This window comes from Lathamus discolor, chromosome 9, assembly GCF_037157495.1.
Source record: "Lathamus discolor isolate bLatDis1 chromosome 9, bLatDis1.hap1, whole genome shotgun sequence".
In the NCBI taxonomy this organism is placed as follows: domain Eukaryota; kingdom Metazoa; phylum Chordata; class Aves; order Psittaciformes; family Psittacidae; genus Lathamus; species Lathamus discolor.
The window spans coordinates 3253517-3273147 of NC_088892.1; the positions used below are offsets into that span (position 1 = coordinate 3253517).

General features: G+C 49.1%; 1 protein-coding gene across 2 annotated transcripts in view; it reads right to left on the reverse strand.

The window, feature by feature from the left end:
* The window catches only part of OPHN1 (oligophrenin 1), a 65385-nt gene that overhangs the window by 38419 nt on the left and 7335 nt on the right, over positions 1-19631 (reverse strand). For both annotated transcript variants that reach the window (XM_065689291.1, XM_065689290.1), the window contains exons 2-4: positions 8471-8566; positions 4093-4154; positions 1369-1440 (exon numbers count right to left, since the gene is read on the reverse strand). In XM_065689291.1, the coding sequence (XP_065545363.1) occupies positions 1369-1440; positions 4093-4154; positions 8471-8566 (230 nt within the window). The remainder of the gene's footprint in view (positions 1-1368; positions 1441-4092; positions 4155-8470; positions 8567-19631) is intronic.

Below are 19631 nucleotides of genomic sequence, written 5' to 3' on the forward strand. Positions count from 1 at the left end.
CAGGTAAATCTGTGTCAGTGCTTGGAGCTCCCTGCTGCCGGGACTGCGGCACCAACCAGGCATCAGCCAGCTCCAGAGCAGGAGGCATGCTATGGGACCCATGGCTGGGAGGTAGCATGTGGCATGGCTCTCAGAGCAGAGCACGCTCCAGCCTGTAGACAAAGTAATCCTTACACACCTGAAGAGCTACCCAAGAAGAAAACAGCCTAAAGGACACTTTAATACTGTAATCTTAACATTTGCAGACTGTTGCCCTCTTGACTTAAGTGTTCCATAAACACAGAGGAGAAAATCAGCTTGACCTTGTCCCCATGACTCCTTCCCCATGACACTTTTCTAAACATGTGCTGGCCCTATGGTTAATACAGGCAAATCCATCAGAAGGAAGTTTTCTCTCAGCCCTGGGCACATCCACATGCTTGTAACACCAAGGCCTGTTGCAAAACCTGCTGGCGAGGAGGCTTCACCCCTGTGCCTGCTCACCAGCACGAGGCCAACAGCCATGGCGCTGCCTTCACCACGCTCACACTGCTGTGGCTGCTCAGAGGCGTTCTACACACATGGTTGTACTGGGGGATTCTGAAGGGCAGGACGGTGATCAAGTATCTTTGCTCAAATCCTGTATTTATTAAACGTCACAGACTCCAGATGGGCTGGGCAGAATCCAAGCCCCAAGTGTTCTCCAAAACATCTCCATTTCTGAGCTGGTTCAGAGCCAGCCCCATTTCAAGCTGCCACTGAGTAATGTGGAGCCTGGACTTCTCAATAGTGGACAAGGGAAAAATAATATTTCCTGCTCAACTCGTGCAGGATTTGCTTTCTATAGTGTGTTTCTTTAAAAGTTTGGTCCATCTGAAAGACTCGTTAGATGCTTTACGTAAATATTTCATAACAAAAGCCCTGTGACTGTAGTGAAGTTCTGACTGCCAAACTCTGCTGCTCTCTCCCTCTCCTGCTCTAACACTCACTTTGCTGAAGAAAGTGTTTTATTCTCAATAGCCCTGAATGGACAAAGGGGAGAGAAGAGAAAGAAGCAAGGAAAACCTCCTGATCACTGGTTGTAACAAGCACTCCTTGCTCAGGATGGAGAAAGTGCTGGAATTAGGCCAGAAGAGAACCCAAAGAATTCAGGAAAAGGTTTTGGAGCCTCTTCTGATTGAAAAATCAGACTAAAAGTCACAGCACAGGCTCTCTCGTGCCAGCAGCTGAAAGCCAGCATTAAATAGGGAAGCTTCTGAAAGCATGAAGTTGAAACATTGGACAATGATTGTTTAACCTTCAAAAGCAACAACAAAAGGTAGAAAAAAATGCATTAAAATATAGTAACAGAAAACAAGTATGTTTAAATTTAAAACAAACAAGCTTTACCTTGGTGAACCCTATTTGTTCTTTCCGAAAGTTTTCCAAAGGTTTGATCAGCAAATCGCTAGCATTCTGTACCTATGGCACAAAGAAAGAAACAGTTTAATTATAGGATACAGATTTTCTCCTACATAGAGGCTGAATAGGGTTAGAAGCCAAGAACTCTTAGATTTCAATGTCTCTGACTGCAAACTTGTCCTCTGTCTGTAGGTGAAGCTGCTTAACCACCCATACCCACTTTTTGCCATCTGCAATACACAGAAGACCCCAATCACAGCACACAAAGCTTTGGGAACACCCTGTAGACGACAGATAGGTTTCCCCCAGCCCACCACCTTCCCTCCACAGTGAGCCATTGCCCTCTGCCTGGAATGCTGTATTGCTGCCACCAAACCCCAAGCACCAGCCTGCTGGAGCAGCAGCCCTCCAGGACACCAGTTCCCCTACAGTCCTGTCTGTGCCAAGGCAGGCTTTGCTCCTGCCGGCCTCTCCAGCCTCAGCATAATGCTACGCTTGCCCCTCACAGGCTATACAGCACACTGTCACTGCACAGCCCTGGCCACCCAGCCCAGCCCTGCATCGCTGGCATGCAGGAGCAAGCTCCCAGGGCAGCACAGCCTGTGTGGCCCCTGTAACGCATACTGCATCAGGCTGGATGATCCCGATCCCATTGGTAACAGCACTTGCCAGCCATCCCATTTTAAGAGAATCACTGTCCCTGTTTGACACAGGAAGAGCTGAGAAAGTTAATGTTCCACTAGCACTAGCAGCAGCCCCAGGAAGCAAGGCTGTTTGCTTATCTCTCTGAGAAGCACAAACCAGAACCAAATATATTCTCAAAGCCCACTGGGGACTGCTACTTACTTGTCAGCTCAGTTGGGTCCCTGCCTGCAGTGAACTGCTCTGTCTGCTCGAGCGGCAGGGAAGGGAGCAGAGAAGATGTGTTCCTGCAGCTGCTGGCCCCTCTGCTCCAGACATCCCAGCCGCACTCCCTCCTGCCACCTGGGCACAGCACCATACTAGCCTTGCCTTCCACAACACATCCACCCTTGTCTTTAATGTAAAGCTGTGACGGGTAAGATTTGAGAGGCAGGGATGTGTGGAGTCACTAGCATCTCCCAGTGAACACAGCAGATGTTTGTGCTGGTGAGTGCACTGCCAGTAAGTGGCTGCTGCAGCCCTGAAAGGAGCTTTTTTCCAACGCAAAACATCCCTTAAGGGCTCAGCAAGGCTGCAATGGGCAGGAGCTGCTTCTCAGAGAAAGTGTGAGGAATAACCCAAGCTCACATGAGCAGAAGGCAGGACTGCGGATGGCTCCCTGCCACGGCTTTTCATGGCCTGGCATTTCTCACCACAGACAGCACTAGGCTTGATGGCTCTGACAACATCTCAAATAAATGATGGACTTTCCTTCTCCTGAAATCCAGCCAGAAGAGGAATGACAGCAGGTTGTCTCTCACAGCAGGAGGGTAACGATAACAGCTAGGGAAAAAGGAGAGCCTGCACATGGCTCTTCCAGTCTTGTCAGATGTCTGAAAGATGCTTTCCTGGGACACGCTCTGCACTGCCTCTCCATGAATCCAGAGGCAAATTCAGCCCAGTTTGCACTCCTGAATCCAGCTCCACCCTGCCAGTGGGACACAATCTGCCGTCTCTTCCTGTCCCCACTTGTGCTGTGGTGGGGGACACTTGTCCCCAGCTCCAGAGAAGAGAGAGGGGAGAGAAGGGGATATGACGCTACACTGCCACAGCTCTTTCAGGTAATCTAAGCTGATGAACACAGAGAAAGCATGAAACCTTCTGGGTGAGCTACTGTTAATAACTGATCCTACAAGCAGAGCAGGGGGAAAAGAAATAGTAAAAATTTAGAGGAGCTGGAGAGGATCCCTAAAAGCATCCATGATCCCTGAAATGATCCCCTCCACCCACTTACCCGCTGCCAAAGGAGCCGTTGTACCTGGATGGAATTAACAAAGAACTGTCATACTGCTTTCCTCCCATTCCCTGCCTGCCTGCAGCCCCACAGAACAGTCTGTGGTGTCCTGCTCCTGCCGGCGCAGTTACCACTGCAGCATTGGCTTAGCCAGCAGCCTGGCACGAGCTCTCACTGCTGCACGAGGCAGAGGAAAGCAGAGCCAAGCAGCACATTCCTGGCATGCTGTAAAAGCTCTCCACCGAGCCTAACCTTCGTGTTTTTCCTGGACTTAGGAGTGAGATGGAAAGCCAGCACTCGCTCTGGAGGAGCTCTGAAGAGGCAAAGCGTACGCCACAGCAGGAGGCTGAAGGCAGCACATCACTCTGCAGGAGCTGTGCTGGCAAGGGCAGGGCACAGGGGGACCCACATGCTCTCACCTGGTGAAAATGAAGCTAAAAATAAATTTGGCTGCTTATCCTTTAATACTTTGTTATATCACAAAACCAGTTTGTTACAAGACACACCTGGCTTTGCAGAGCAAACTTGCTGCAGAGGGCAGGGTCCTGTGGCTCCATGACTGCCTGGCATGCAGGAGAGGTTTCACACACTGCCTGGGACAAGCTGTTCCCATCCCTGACCAGTGCCTCCCCTCTGCTGCTAAGTGCCCACAGCAATGGACAAGATACGGTACAAACCACAACGTTCCTGGTGCTCCCAGCTTCCTTCTGATGGTACATGGTGCTGCTTGGCTGTGATTTAGCATTTAAATTTACGACAAGGCAATAATTACCACAGCACAGTTTAGATCATCTTACCATCATGGACCTCTCCAGCTCTACTTCATGGAGCAGCTCTGCAAACTCCTTAAAGGACTCAGCTGTAAAAAAAGAAGAGGCTGGTCAGTGGAGCTAGGATGTGGCATAGGAGCATGGGAAACACGCCAGGGTACCCAAATCTGTCTGCACCCCCAGCATCACCGTCTAAAGGCTTGCCAAAAACCAGAGAAAAGGTGGTCCCTATGTCAGAAACTGAGAGAGGCCAGGGCACCAGTAAAGGCTGGCCATGAGGGGTATTTATTTACGCACCAGAGAGGGACTCCTGCCTGAAGCAATGCTGGAGGCAACACCCTGGGAAGGGAAGGCAACATTAATCAACTTATTGGGAATTGCAGTACAAAGTAAGGCAGGTGGCAGGGAAGGGGCAACCACTGGCACCAGGGACGACAGTAGGATGTGCTCTGCCACAGTAGGGCTGCCTGTCCTACCTCGCTGCCTGCCAGCAGCACCAGAATCAGCCAAGCACCTCTGTCTGAGCTGCAAAGTACTGCAGGTGCATTCTAGGACCAAGACAAGCCTGTACAACAGTCTAGAATGACAGAGATTATGTTCAGTGACAAGAAGCACAAAGTCCGAGTACCTACAAAGAAAAGGCAGCAGATGCAGAAACAGTCACAGACATTGACACCATTCTCCAAAATGTTAAAAATTAAACAAAGAGATCTCATTGATCAGCACTTTTCTTGGAGTCCCACTACAACAAAAATCACACGAAGCCTTTCCTTTAACAAACTGAAACAACAAGGTTTATTTAGCCTGGGGGAGAAAAAGAAAAAAAAGACCAGGTAAGAGTAGCTGACTCTCTCACACCAACAGTGTTATCATCAAAAGGGAACACTCAGCCCCACTCTGCACCCACCGAAGAACACAGGAAGGGGCTGAATCTGTAGCAGGGGTAAAAGCCCTCTCACCAGCAGAACGGAACAAGGAGCACTGCAAAAGCCTCTGTTCTCCAGGAGGCTGTCAGACAAGGCTGGGCAAACATCCGGCTAGCATGCAGCGTGGCTGTGTGCTACACGCCTGCAGGGCATAACCCAATTGCCTCAGTGTACCTGGGAACTACCTGGGAGCGAGCTGGGAAAGGTTCCCACAGCCACTCAGCACCTTCCAGCACTGGGAGCCGCACCCTGCCGGGAGCAACGTTTGGGACAGGTCTGGCGGCTTCACTTGGGAAGCACAGAACGGCTTTGTAAAACCTACAGGAGTCCTTGTGCTTGCAGTTCAGAGCCTCCACTCGCTGTGAAGCGTGTGGAGGCTCTTCATCTCTGCCTGAGAATGAATGAGAGACCGTCAGAAGTGCCTGGCTGACACCAGAGCTCGTGAGCAGGGCAGTGTCCAGAGCTCGAGTACACCGGGCTTGGCAGGGGTAACACAGAAGGGAACACATCAGGCATAGAGCAAGGCGCATACAAGAATTGCTTGTCCCACAGATAAGGGGAGAGGATGCATTTCTGTTCCATGTGCAAGCTGAGTGCCCTCTCCCCTCATCCACAGGCAGTACCTGGAACTACCTCTCCTGCTAAAAAAAGGCTGTAATGCTGCCACGCAGCCAGCAAGTAGGAGCTTCCACTGTTACAGGATTCTCTCTGCGGTTGCTGAGACAGACACAAAAAGAAAAAACCACAGCCTCGTGACACAGTCCCTCAGCTGGCATCATCAAAACATAACCTTGATGAGTCAGTAACTTCTGAGCTCTCTTCCACAGCAAGAGCTTCAGAGCCCAGCACATGCAATGTCCTAATAGTTTATTACGCTTGACCACAGGGCCGACACACTGACTTTCACTGTGGTTTCTCAGGACAATGTGAAACCTGAAGTGCGCACAAACATCGGGAGCCGGAGCCAGAAAAGGAATTGTCAAGAGTAGAAACAGAATATAGCCCTGAACTTAGAGGGAAAATGCCACTGCTGGAAATTGTCACTAGATGTTTTTTTCCTTGCTCTACAGGAAAAGCCCAGACACCCCATTTCCTGGCTGCAGTTACACTGAACTTGTCCCTGCACCACAAACACGTGGCTCAGGCTATACCCTGCTGCCAGACCAGCAGTGTCTGGGAGCACTGGGGTGGATCCATGCTACCGGCCTGGGTAAAATGCTTGCAGAGCAGAGCAGGGGGACTGCAGATGGAGACTGCCAAGCCACACCTGCAAACTACCCCGGAATGACTCAGCTGGCTGGCCAGAAACACACCAGGAATGTCAGCAGCTTACAGACAGAGGATTTCAGGTGCCCATGCCTAGGAAAGAGGAACACACCATCCCATTTCACTGCTCCATTCATCTCTAATGGAGCTGTTGACTCAGGTCCCACGCAGGTGACCGGTGGAGGGATGGCAGCCACTGTGTAACGCAGATGTTAAAATCCTAGAGGAAAGCGCTGCTCCTGACAGACAACATCAACCCAGCATCTGTGTCCTGACTCACACTTGCAGAGTTCAAAGCTACCACCTGACATGCAGGGGTGTCAGCCTCCTGTCTGCCTACACAAACAGAAAGACATGCGCCATCAGCTATATTTACAGATCAAACGTGTTCCCTGAAGTATGATAAGAAGTGTTTGTGAATGTTTTGCTTCATTCCCATATCCTGCACTTCAAATGAGCTCCTATGCTCCCACGCAGATCTCTGGCACCCTTGCAGGAGATGGAAGCTGTTATGGAGATGTCAACGCCCTGCTGCTGTTTCAGGAATAAGGGAGCATTGCAAAGAGGCTCAGCCCCAGCCCGCACCACAGGGATTGGTGTAGCAGAAGGAACATAGCACAGGCTTTTTCACAGGGGAAACCAGGGACCTCTTCTTGAAAAAGCAAAACAAAAACAGAAGTAGGGAATACACTCCTTTCACCATGGAGTGTCCTACATTTGCTGTGATCTCTTCTTGCTCCCCTCCACCCACCATCTCCCCATTCAACCTCTGCCATTCCTAGCAGCTTTCCTCGACCACCAAGCGTCATGGACGCACCACCCCAGCCCACTGCAGGCAGGCTCTGCTCCCCTCCCACAGCCAGCACACAGAGGCAGGCAAAGAGGCAGCACAGGGATATGGGACACCAGAGCTTTGTCCCTTCCAGCTGAGAGAAGGGACACTCCTTTCCTTGGGCGGCTGCTCACTTCAGATCCCTCTGAATGGGCAGAAGGGAATCCCCAGAAGGGGCATTTATAAGGCAATGTTTTCCCCTCCCTTATTCAGATATGTTTGGAATTAGCACCCCTACTGCCATTAGATTTGAAGGCTGACTCATTTCCAGTGGGTTTCACCTAGAGACTTTCCATAAAGGAAAACAGATTTTGAATGGCAAGCTGCAATCTGCTTTAAATCGCTTTAAATAAAATAAACCAAAGAACAGGCTTTACTTCCTTCCCCTTTCAGCGATGGCTGAGAGACCTGACATCAGCAATGTCACACTTGCAGTTGCTCTTCAACATCAGCCTGGCAAAAGCTCTTGTTTTTTTGTTCTTTTTTTTCTACATCCAGCCCCTAGGAGCAGCCTGGCTTATGCCCTGAGACCCCCAACAGGGCAGCGCGTCCCCTCAGCCCAGGGGCCCATGGGCCAGGGTTAGACCCTTGGGGGCGGGAGGGTCTCCTGACATCCCTCCTGCCAGGTGCACCCCTGCAGCACCATACCGCTGCAACAGCCATTCAACAGCACTCACTAAACCAACAGCAGGATTAATTTGAAACACACTGGGGTTAGGGCATTTAGGCCATTGGGTTTAGCTCCCCGGGCACAGCTGGCACTTGTGTAATCTGCACAGTTGCACCAGCCTGGCCGGCATGTAAAACAGCTTTAGGATTGCTAATCCTGAAACAGATGTGCAGGGAGTACTACAACAGCTGTGCCACAGGCAGAGACGGGCGATTATTTTCTATACAACACCACATCCAGCACTTCCTTTCTTCCAGCAGTCTGCAGCCTGGTTCCTTTTCCAGGGCAGTGTGGGACTGCTTTGTTTTTGTAAGGCATTTTCAGCAGAGCAAAGGCAGCTTTGGGAGCAGCACCCGCCTGCATTGGGATACATGGCTGATGCTCAGCACCGAACACACTCCTGCTTCACCTGCAGCACTGGGAACAGGACATGCTGGGAGACTCAGCGCTGCACCACCATCCTCCCCAGTGCCTGGCAGCACAGAGCAGGGCTGGAGCTGTGGAAAACCCCCATAAATTATCCACTAAATTGGGAATGTGAAATTCTACCCGTGAAAGTTGAACTTTGTAAAATAGGTTATGGAATAGCTGACTGGCATCTGAGGAATCTGCTCCTGATGCTGTTTAAAAAATATCAGAGCACAGAAATTCGTAGAGAAGGAAAGGCTTTCTCAGTTACTAAAAGATGGCATCAAAAAAAAGAAAACTTACCAATATTGATCTCATCATCTGTTAGCGTGTCACCAATAAAGTCGAATTGAAAGGACTGCAAAGTCTGGGAGAACTTCTGTACTGCCGATGAGTAACCTGGAAAAGGACAGAGACACAAGGCTGAGTATTTTTGCAATCATTACACAGAAGCAGCAAGACAGACGTTTAGCCTGAATGGAACAAAACTATAGTGAGGCAGTTAGCAAAACCCATAGGCATCAGGAATTTCAGCACTTGAGAAAATGCTGTAGTTGTAATAACAATGCTGATAATAATAGCTGATCAATAGCCTCATATCCTGCTGTGTGCAGGAAGAGCAAGGAGGCTGTCGGACAGGCTTGTCGCTGTTCAAAGTATTTTTTTCATTATATACAAGAAAAATCTGTAAAGACAGAAAATAAATGTGGGGAAAAAACAAAGGACTCAAAATAATTGCCCCTCTTTAGGGGGTCACAGACAAAAACAGGCTCTAAGGAAGTAGGACAGTGCTGCAGCTGAGTGCAGGGAGCCAGAGGGCTCAAACTGCTCTCCTCAGTGGGCCTGCAGATGGCCCTTGGACCTGCTCCTGCCCCACTGGGGGAGAAACAATCAGTCTTGAAGCAAAGACACTTCCTGATGGTGGTTGGTAGCTCAGCCCAAATTATTTTTGGACTTTCCAGAGAAATTTCTAGCCAAAAGGATCCTTTGTGTCTCTGCATCCTGTGCGCCTGCTTCACAGCTCTATCAGTGGCTCCACTGTGGGAAGGTGTCTGCTGACACTGGCAGAGAAGCTGCAGCCGGGATGTGGACATAACAACACAGCACACCCTGCCGCCAAAATCACCCACTCATGACAGCTGTGACAGCCACAGGAAACACTTCACCACAGGAGAAACCAAGTCCTTCGTTGCTGGCAGAGCACAAGAGGCAGATGTGGTGGGTTTGGCAGCCTCGTATCAACCATACCTTCCTGCCCAGAGATACGCTTTTTAGGAGGTTAGTCTTTCTCCAAATACCTGAGATACAAACAGGAAACTGAACTTGCCTGACCTTAGGGAATAGGATGTGGACAATAAAACAAAAGCAAAGGAATCATTTTATGCTTTGATTTAGATTGCTATTTCCCTAATTCTGAACCCAGGTTGGATTCCTTTGAGGGGCTGCACCAGAGATAGTACTTTCTGAAGTTCAGGAAGCTGCAAGTGTGGAATACGTGATGACATGGATGTTAACATGCAACCAGCTCACACGACCCTGCTTTGCCAAACTAAGGAAAGGGCTGCTGTAACAGAGCAACTCTGTATATGTGGGTGGTGTTTTTTGGTGGGTTTTCTTTTCATTTGTCTAAGAAAACAAGACATGCACAATCACCTTTGGCATCAGTTTTTAAAATCTGGAGGAGATAACAGTCAAAAATGAGGTGTGAATTAGTGAGCAATTGTCTCGACACAGTATTGGCTACCCCCCTTCATTTCTAGCCTGAGGAAAATGGTGATCTGTGTGTATTTTTGTTGTTCTTTTCCACAGCAGATTCAGTGATAAAAAAACTTATCACCACAGTGGCAAACACGGGTTTTTCTGAAATGCTGCTACAAAGGGGAGAGAAAAATTGGATAGCACTAAATTGGACATTGGGAAAAGAAAGCAAGCAGCAGGTCCCCAGACAGCTCTGCTTCCCCTGGCCCCATGTCAGGAGCACTCTGGGATGCTCTGGCCCTCCCCAAGACCCCTAAATAACAGTGGCATGTGGGGACAGCCAGGTCCTCGGCTCGGGGAAGAGAGCAGCCTCGAAATGCTGAGAGTCCCCACTCTCCCCTCAAAAGCCTTGTTCAGCAGTTTCCTCCAACGGGTCAAACCTTTGCTCCTGAATGGGGAGATTCAGGACTGAATGTCGCTATTTAAGCACAGCTGCTGGAGGGGGCTGAGAGCACGTAAATGGGTGAACTCTAGCACAGAACGATGTCATTGATTTGATGGAAAACCTCAGCAAGTAATTCACTCTCAGTACTCACAGCATTCGCTTCAAGCTGGGGCGGGAGGCTTTCATTCAGTTGTCACTCAGGGGAATCTTTGTTTGTCCCCCCGAAAACCTTCCTCATCTTCCCTGGATGCTGCTGACATGCCCTGCCAACCCCTCCTTGCTCCTCAACTGCATTTGTTAGTGGGTAAACTTTAATCATTCAATTTAAACACCCATCTGACCCAGCACTGGGTTGCTGAGCAGCTGCTCTGAAAGCCAGCAGCACCCTTACCAGCATCCCGTCCATCCATCCATCCATGCATCCGTGTGCACTGGCCGGGGACAGGGATGAGGCCTCAGCTGGCTCTGGCTGCGTGTGTCCCTGTGAGCCAGGAGCATGCACAACCCTGTTTTGGGACAGAAGGCTTCATACACTGGTTTTCCATTGCATCTGTCAGCACAGTGTTTAGCCCCAGCATCAGAGAAATGGTCGTTGGCGAGCTGCTTGCCTTTTTATTTTTATAGAAACAGGGGGTAAGGCAATAGCAGAGAAAAAGCCAAACACAGTATATTTTAACCAGAAAAAAGAAAGGGTATAGCTGATTTAAATTACATTTTCCTTTCAAAACGTCTGGCTGGAACATTTATTTGCCAATTGTCTAGCTGAAGGAAATCGAAATGGAAGTGCTATAAACCACATCTCACATTAGCTTAACAGGGAAAAAACAAAATGAGCACCCCTTAATTAGTCCAGTGCTGTTTGGTTTCACTTGGGACAAGGAATTTTTTTCATAATAGGGAGCCATCCTCCTCCTCACTTTCAGCCAAGTTGGTGTAGGAAGCCCACATCATGCTGCCCTGCTGCACAGAGCTAACACTGCCTGAAGGTGGGCAGCCATCCCCCTGTGCCATGCCAAGGTGGCAGGGTGGTCAGCAGCTGCTCAGCACCACACAAGGACTCATCCGTAGAATAACAATGGTGGAAGATGCAGGGTTAGGGAAGGAGAGGACAAGCCAGTGCTGTGAATGCCTGGCATGGGTCCTGAGGAGCACTTAATGGGAAACAGACTCCTGCGGACCAGCGTGACTCGTCCTTATACACGTACAGAGCCTTGGCTGAACACTGGTTTCTGACAAGCCCTATACGCACACGCAGGACGGACAGATTGGGTACCGCTGTGGTATTATGGGTGGTATGATGGTGGGGTCTTTGTTGGCAAATTAACATTGGGACGACTCTGGCAGCTGCTCCTGCCACCACAGTGCCCACTGGCACCAGCCACCATGGGATGAGAAGATGCTCACGCCTGGGGGCTGAGTCCCTGTAGGGTCCAGGGCCAGGACTCAATACAGAGCATCACCATGCACTGCTCAGTGGTACCTTCGGTGGCACCCAAACAGTGGCTTATGACACCAGGGGATGGTGCAGGGCAGGGGGGGATGGGGAGAAAGGGATGAGCCACAGCCACAGCCACAGCCACAGCCACAGGAAAGTGGCTTAACAGCAGGAAGGGGCCACCATGGTCAGCAGCTGGAGCAGGACAGGAAGAGATCAGCTGTGTGGAACAGCTGGGCTAAGCTCATACTGGAATACAGACACTTAGAAACCTTTTCCTTCCTGATACAACTGCACAGCTACTGAATGCCCCCCAGCTTTGCCCAGCCCAAGCCTGACTGGAGGGAGAAGGGTGCAGGCTGGAGAGCTGTGGCTGCAGAGCCTTGCCCTGCTCACACAGGGACACATGCAGAGAGCCAGGCCATGCTTCCAAAGCAGGGAGATCACTGCAATCAACAAGCAAAGTCCCACCCGCCAACAATCCTGAAGGACCCAGCCTGCTCTTGTACAGCTCAGCCCGTTTCAATGGAAACACACCAAAACGAATTCAATCAGGATTCCTCTAGGACTCTTCCTTGCAGCATTCAGTAAGCAGTGCCAACTCTCACAATTTGTGGTCACAATAATTTACTCTCCTAGTGAAAATCAAGTCCCATCTCACCGCTCAGAAAAGCTCCAGCCAAGCTGCGCCTGGCAGAAGAGAGAGAAGCAATGCCAGCTCCAGCCACAGCCTTAGGAGCTACACAAAGAACTTTCTGGTTGTATTTATATATATATATATATATATATATATATGTATAACACACTTCCAGAGACTGCAGCTAGTGAAGGATGTGTCCCACAGCCTGCTCAGCAAAGTCCAAGCAGGGATTCCCATTTCAGCCTTTCACAGCAACCACAGGTAACCGAAGACCACAAACAAAAAAATCTTGCTGTCTTTGCAAAAGCCGCAGGCCTCTGAAAAAGCACAGATTATACCCAGGGGCCCTAAACCAGTTTGTGGTTCTGCTTTCTCCCCCCCAATGCTTGCAATTCAAAGTGGAAGGAAACCACCAGATGCAGGACAGACCCCATGGGGGCCACAGCCCTGTGCACCACTGCTCACTGCATGGCTGGAGAGCGGGGCACAGAGGTGCCACTCAAGGGTCCACGAAGCTCGAGGTGTCACAGATGCACATCTCTAGGGAGTCCTGCATGCACTCCTCAGGGGAGGGTCACACTTCTCTAAGTCTCTGTCTGATGACTGCAGTGGTCCTCTCTTGCCAGGAGAGGAAACAATATTCCTGAGAACACGGAAATGGAAGTGTCAGTGACTTGTGCACATGCTTGGACCACCTCATTTAAAACCACAGAGACACAATGTGACGTCGGGTGTAACAGAGACGCAGAGACAGCAGCGCGATTTTTAGAAAACACTTCAAAAACAACAACAAACCTCCTACAGGGTAAAAGAACAGGTCTTTGGCTAATCCTTAGTCACACCCTGCTCCCTGTGCATTGTACTGCAAACTAAGGAGCAAAAACAAACAAGCAAACCAAACCAACCAAACAAAAAACCACACCTCATCACCACAGCAATCATGGGCCAGTGACATTTCTTGAGCAAATGCAGTCCTTAATCTAACTTGACTCCAACTGAAGGTACATACAGCAAGGCAGGAACAGCTGACCCGAGATCAGCTCCCATCCTGTCCCCGGGAACCGTGCAGGATGCCTACATTGGAAGGTGAGAAGCAACTTTAGCTGATCTCCCTGCCTGGGCCAGCGCATGGGCTGCAAGGGGAAGAGCATCCCCCATGACTTCCATGGCAGAAGGGGCCACTCGGAAGCCTCTGCATTTGCCCGCAGCATGACATGCCCTGCAGGGAGCCACTTAGCAACACCTTCAACAATCCGAAAGCAAAACCCAATCTGATTTTGAGCTAAGTCAACGCAAATAAACAGATCCAATGTCAGGAGGAGCTCCATGTTTGTGTTTTGCTTTCTTCCTCTCCAGCTTGAAAACAGAAATATCAAAACCAGCCACACACTTTTTTCCTTTTTTTTTTTTTTTTTTCAAATAAGCAAACAGAAGACAATAAAAGTTCATTCTGTACTTAAATAAGAGCATTCTAAGCCAAGGACAAATTTTTAGGGTTAGGATCTAAACTCTGGAAATATTTTTTTTCAGGGAAACGTTGCAAGACTCTGAGGATGCACCTAAATTTCTTCACTGTGCTTGGTTAGTATGGAACATTTTCTGCTTCCTCATGGAGAGCTGTGCAATGGGACATGCAGAACACGAGAAATACCAGTTTTCCTCCAACACGCTAAAGAGAGGGCTGTGATCCCTGAAGGGAGAAGAATGTGCCCATTGTTACCAGCTCTCATGGAAGAATTTCCCAGGGACTTGCGTCATGAAGGAGACGCAGTTCAGTTCATCCATGCTGCTATCCCGAGACGAGATTCTGGATGCAGGGCACGACCCATGGCTTCCAGGAGATTTCTCTGCGCTTGCAGCAAAGCTTTAAAAGTGTCGGCCAAGAGGCTGGATTCTTCTCTGAGCTGTTGTATTTACACAGTGTGCACTAACTGCATGCAGTCCCCAAATATTGTCCCACCAAAATACCTCAACTCTGAAATCAATGAAGCTGCCCCAGCTGAGCCCAGATGTGCATTAGGAACGTGAGTAATGAGTCCTGACTCACCAAACACTCCTAAATACTCTACAGCTGCTCCAACACGAAAACATCTTGATTTTTTCAGATGAGGGGAAACAATCATCTACCAGGTAGCCTTCTAGGTAATCCTAAATCTACATAGACATTGGGCGAGGAGAACAGCTCTCCTGGAACTCCATACAGATGCTTACCATGAGGCAATTAAAATTGGCCCAGTGCAGCAGAGAGTGCTCGGCATTAACCCCTGCCAAGCTGTTCCTGAGTGTCCCAAAGGCTTTCTGGATGCTGTGGGGATTCAGAAATACTGACACATTTTACAAAGGCCATTTTTCACACACTGACATGGGTTTTCCACTTGCCAGGAGTAACTGGCCAGCGTGAACTTCTAAAAATAACATGCTATATTTAGCTGTGCTTCACAAATCTCTTGCAAAGGAATTTACTGACTATCTAATACTTCTGTTACACATTTATCTTTTCTAATCAGTTCTTTATTGACAGAGTCTTTCATAAACTGCCATTTCATTAGCACAGTTGATCCAGCACAGGCTCCAGGGAGAAAAGCAGGGCTCTGGTTCAAGTACAAATACATTTTTCAGTAACTCTCTCTACCTGGAAGCCTTTTGCTTTGCAAGCTGGGTATCTGCCCTCTGTACCATTACCTTAACTTACACATCACCTTTCCACTTTTCCTGCTGTCCTAAACCTAATTTTTTCTTCTCATAAATTCTCCTTGCTTGAGCAGCCTTCTGCTAAGAGCACAAACTTGCTCCACAGGCTTATTTAATTAATTAAAATACATACATATATAAAAGACCGATACAGCAATTCTTCATATTTATGATACATTCCTTACACTTGTCTTATCTCCCTTATTTACTGATGGAAACCTGTTGTATATACTGTCCTGTCATACTTGAGCAAAGCTGGCAAGCCTTATTACACTGGATTGAAGATCAAGGAAGTTGAATGCACAGAGAGGCTTTTCTGGCTGCCATGAACAGAAGGAGACTGCAGGTCTCCCTACCAGCAACTCAGAAGTTGAGCAATATATCAGCTCAGAAAACCAACCAAACCAAAAAGCAAGCAAGGCTGAAAGGAGAACAACATTTGGGGTGCACTGGTCTGGGAGTGAGGCGGGTTACAGCTCTCAGGGAGATCAATGCACTCTCCCCCACCTCTCATTGAGTGAACACTCATCCAACATAACTTTTCTTCCCTGGACCTTCGTAGTGACAGATACCACTGATAAGGAAGACAAGCACATAACAAAGCCATGTTTTAAAGCAAAGACAAGGACATATCATTCTCCCAGTGACTTGTACTGGCTTGTACCGATTTCCTGGAGTGGCACTTGAGGCCACATTTTTAATGATTTTATAAAGGACAGGATAGAGATTCATTTCTTAGGTTTTTCGCTTGTGAAATGCCAGGACAACCATGATCTGAAGTTCCCATAAAGGGCAGGATCCTCAGCACAGCCTCATGCCCAGCAGGGACAGCCCACACAGGGATACCTGCACTCTCACGATGAACACGTCAAAACTACCACTGGCATCAGTGCTTCACCTAAAGCTCTTCATGATGAGCAAGAGGTAAAAACTACACTTTGAATGCCTGAACTCTTCAAAGGACAGTTTTCCACCTCTGGCATTTTTCTGGGCTTTCAAACTGATCTCGCAGCCCTGCAAAGCTGGAGAAGTTCCTTCAGCAAAACTGGGAAAAGACAAGAGGCACAGAGCCCAGAACATGTGGCTGGCCGAGATGGAAGCTGAAAAAAGATTAGCAGCCTTAGAAATCAGCAAAAGTGTTCAAATGCACTTTAAGAAATAATACAAGTATAATTTCTCTCAATCGTGTATGTCCTGACATCCATCCACTATGTCAGAGTAGAAATCATGGAATCATAGAACACACCAGGTTGGAAAAGACCTCTAAGATCATCGAGCCCACCACTAAACCATGTCACTAAGGGCAAAGTGATTTCCCCTCATGATCTCCAGTCAGAGCCACCCCTCATCTGCTGCCTCACAGTGGCCCCACACTATATAGCTGCTGCCCCTACCTCTCATGGCCACCCCTCATCTCCCCTCAACATCTCCCTTCATGGCCACCCCTCATGGCCCATGGCTGCCCCTGCGCTCACCTCACTACTTCCCCTCACAACTGCCCCACCACTCCCCTCATGATTTTCCTTCATGACCGCCCCTGCTCTCCCATCACGATCTCCCCTCTCTCCGACCAAGTATTCTCCATTAATGAATTTTAACTCCAAGTTTACAGACGAGGTGTCTTGAAGAAGAGCCTCCACCACCCCAGCGGACCAAAAGGGCTGCCAAGCACCCCTCCGCCGGCAGCATGGCTGCAGCCAGCCCATCTCATAAACTACTTGACCCCAAACTCCACAACAGGAATTCCTTCATTTGTGATTCAGCTCCTGGCAAACCCTGACCATTTACGAAATTGCTATATTTTGTACTCCAGTTGAGCTAAGGTGATGCAGAGGAAAACACATGTCATGAAGACCACTTGACCACAGAACCCAAAGGTGCCAGGAAGTGATGCCTGTGAGCACTGTGCTCAGCACAGCTCTAGGACAGGGGTGACACGTATTGTGGCCTAAGCACGCCGATGATGCCAATGGATGCAGGGATGGCAGTGCCTGGTGAGCCATGGCTGTAGCAACTGAGCATCACTGCCAGGGCCGGGACTGTAATTCAAGCAGGTGGCCAGATGGAAGTAGGGTGAGGCTTTGCCTGCTGCACCAATTCTATACCTCTTTCCCATGGAGGCCGGCCATGTTTTCTACCACCCTTCCCCAGTCCTGGGGACAGAGCTTAAGGATGTTGAATAAAGGACAGACTCTCTGTGAAATAAAACAACCACTAAGATGAGCCACGCGCAGCAAATGCATTTTCTCCTCCCTCAGAAGGAGCAAGCTGTTGAGGAGCGGAAGAGCAGCCCACCTCCTGGGGTGATCAGGAGAGCCTCGGGCAAAGCAGCTGGTTGGTAAAGACAGGGCAGAGCTGCACAAATCCTTGTGGTGCTTCAGGCCACCCGGAGCAACCCGGCTTTGTGAGCAGCCAAGCAAGATTTTGGCACGGCTGCTTTGGCGTAAGCGGCAGGAGAGGGTGTGCTCCAAGAGCCGCGGCTCCCTGCTGTACAAGCAGTACGAACACAAGCAAAACAAACACGAAAACAACAGACTCTTATCCGGGGCAGAGCATTAGCAATCTCCACAGAGATATCTTATGATCTGCAGAGCTGTCAGATGCATCTCATTTCAGCTTTCCAGCAGCCACCCTTCCCAGGGTGAGGGAAAAGCAACCGCTTTCGCAGGCGGCTACAGGGAGTGAGCGGAGCCAGCAGCTCGCTCCCCCAGCACGCGATGATTTCAGAGTTTCCTTCGATAAGGGCGCAGGGAAGGAGGCAGGAGGCCAGATGAGTCACACACGGCGCAGGGGGAAGACTTGTGAGCAGCTTACAAGCGATCTGAAGCAGTTCAGCATGGGGAGGAACATGCATCCCTCCTGTTCCAAGGCTGGGAAGCACTGCCAGCATGGACATGGCCCATCCACTGGGAGCCTCCCAGACACCTCAAATCCAACCAGCATCCTGTGGAACATTGTTAGGTAGGGTTTGCCAAGAGCTACTGCACCTCTGGGCACCTCTGCAAGATCCCCACCCCATGAGGGCTCAGGGGTCTAGCTCTCTGCATCCACTTCAGAGGGTCCCCCGATGCCCTGCAGGTCCCCAATTCAGGCACAGGAACAGGCCATGTCTCTGCTCCATTTTCACAGCTAAAAGGTTTGGTAAGATTAATAAAATTACTCGTTTTAAAAACACCTCACCTCAGCACTTCCTAACCAGTCTCAGCTAGAGGAACAGGATAAAAGATAGAACAGACTGCAGAAAGCATCCTGAATTCTGGGCTTTATTTATATTTATAAACTTTATCTCAGGCTATTCAGCTGCTCTTATCATCATTTGAACATGTAACTGCACATTCACCTGCACGGAGAACTCAGTGACAAAAAAGAACACCAGCCACAAAGGCAGTGCTGGAATGTGTCCCAGAAAGGAAAAGCCAGCATGACCTAGGGATTGTCGCTCCTGAAGGAGAAGCTCAGTACGGAGTCTGCAAGGCAAAACAAGAAACAATGTGGAAAAGTCCACCATCACCAAAACAAAACTGAGAAGCTTCCAAAAGCTTTTTCCTTCATGCGTGTCAGAAACTCAAATACAAGGTTTACGCATTTGAAACATTTAACGCTTAGTAAGAAAAGTAACTGCCTTCTGCTGTATTTCACCAGCACTTCCAAAAAAGATTTTGTTTTGGCATGTTCAGCATCTGTAAAACAGCCCTGCTTCTTCTCAGGAAAGAAGTTTGTCCTTTTTTAATATAAACCTGACAGTTCTTCAAATTGCACAAGAACTCTGTACTTATGATAGCCAGTGCTGATGGCAGTCCTCCTGGCAGTGCAGGTACCAGCTGCTTCTGTAGCACAGAGCATCCACAGCACGGTCTTGCCCCTTTCCCCTCCAGGAACAGGACATCTTGGCTCTTCAGCTCTTCCCTGAAGACTTGATCCATGGCCGGGCAGCCAGAGATTGGCCATGGAGCCATGTTCTCCAGGCAGGTACAACATAGCAGATGGCTGAGGAGCAGCATGGTGAGGGTTGTGTCATGGGGAGGTTTCTGGCTGCATGTCATGGCCCTGCTCCACAGTGATGGGCTAAACACAGCAGGGCAGAAGGCACCCATGAAAAGCTTGTGGCTGAACATGGGATGCCACATCTGTAGTTACCAATGCACTACCAACGGAATTAATAAATAAAATATTCAAAAAATTTCTCAAGAAAAAAGCCAGAAAAGCTGAGTCTTCACTTGGTGACTCAAGAGGAAACTTTGGTCAGCAGCCACACTGCTGTGAGCCCTTGGGCTGTCAGACACATTACAAAACATGGATAACACCCACATCCTCTCAGGGAAGGAGCCAGGAAAGGCAACAGAAGATGGATGAAAAGCTCTCTGCATGTCTCATGCCTGGCAGAAGAAAAAATACACTTACACACATGAAAACAACCTCTTGCTATGGCCCGTTGTGCCAATGCATGCAGCTGAATACTTGGGAGTACATCAGGGCACTGACACACAGGGTGAGAGAATTGCTCCAGCCTGCAGCAAAATCTAACACACACACACATCAATGAGCCCTGAAACAA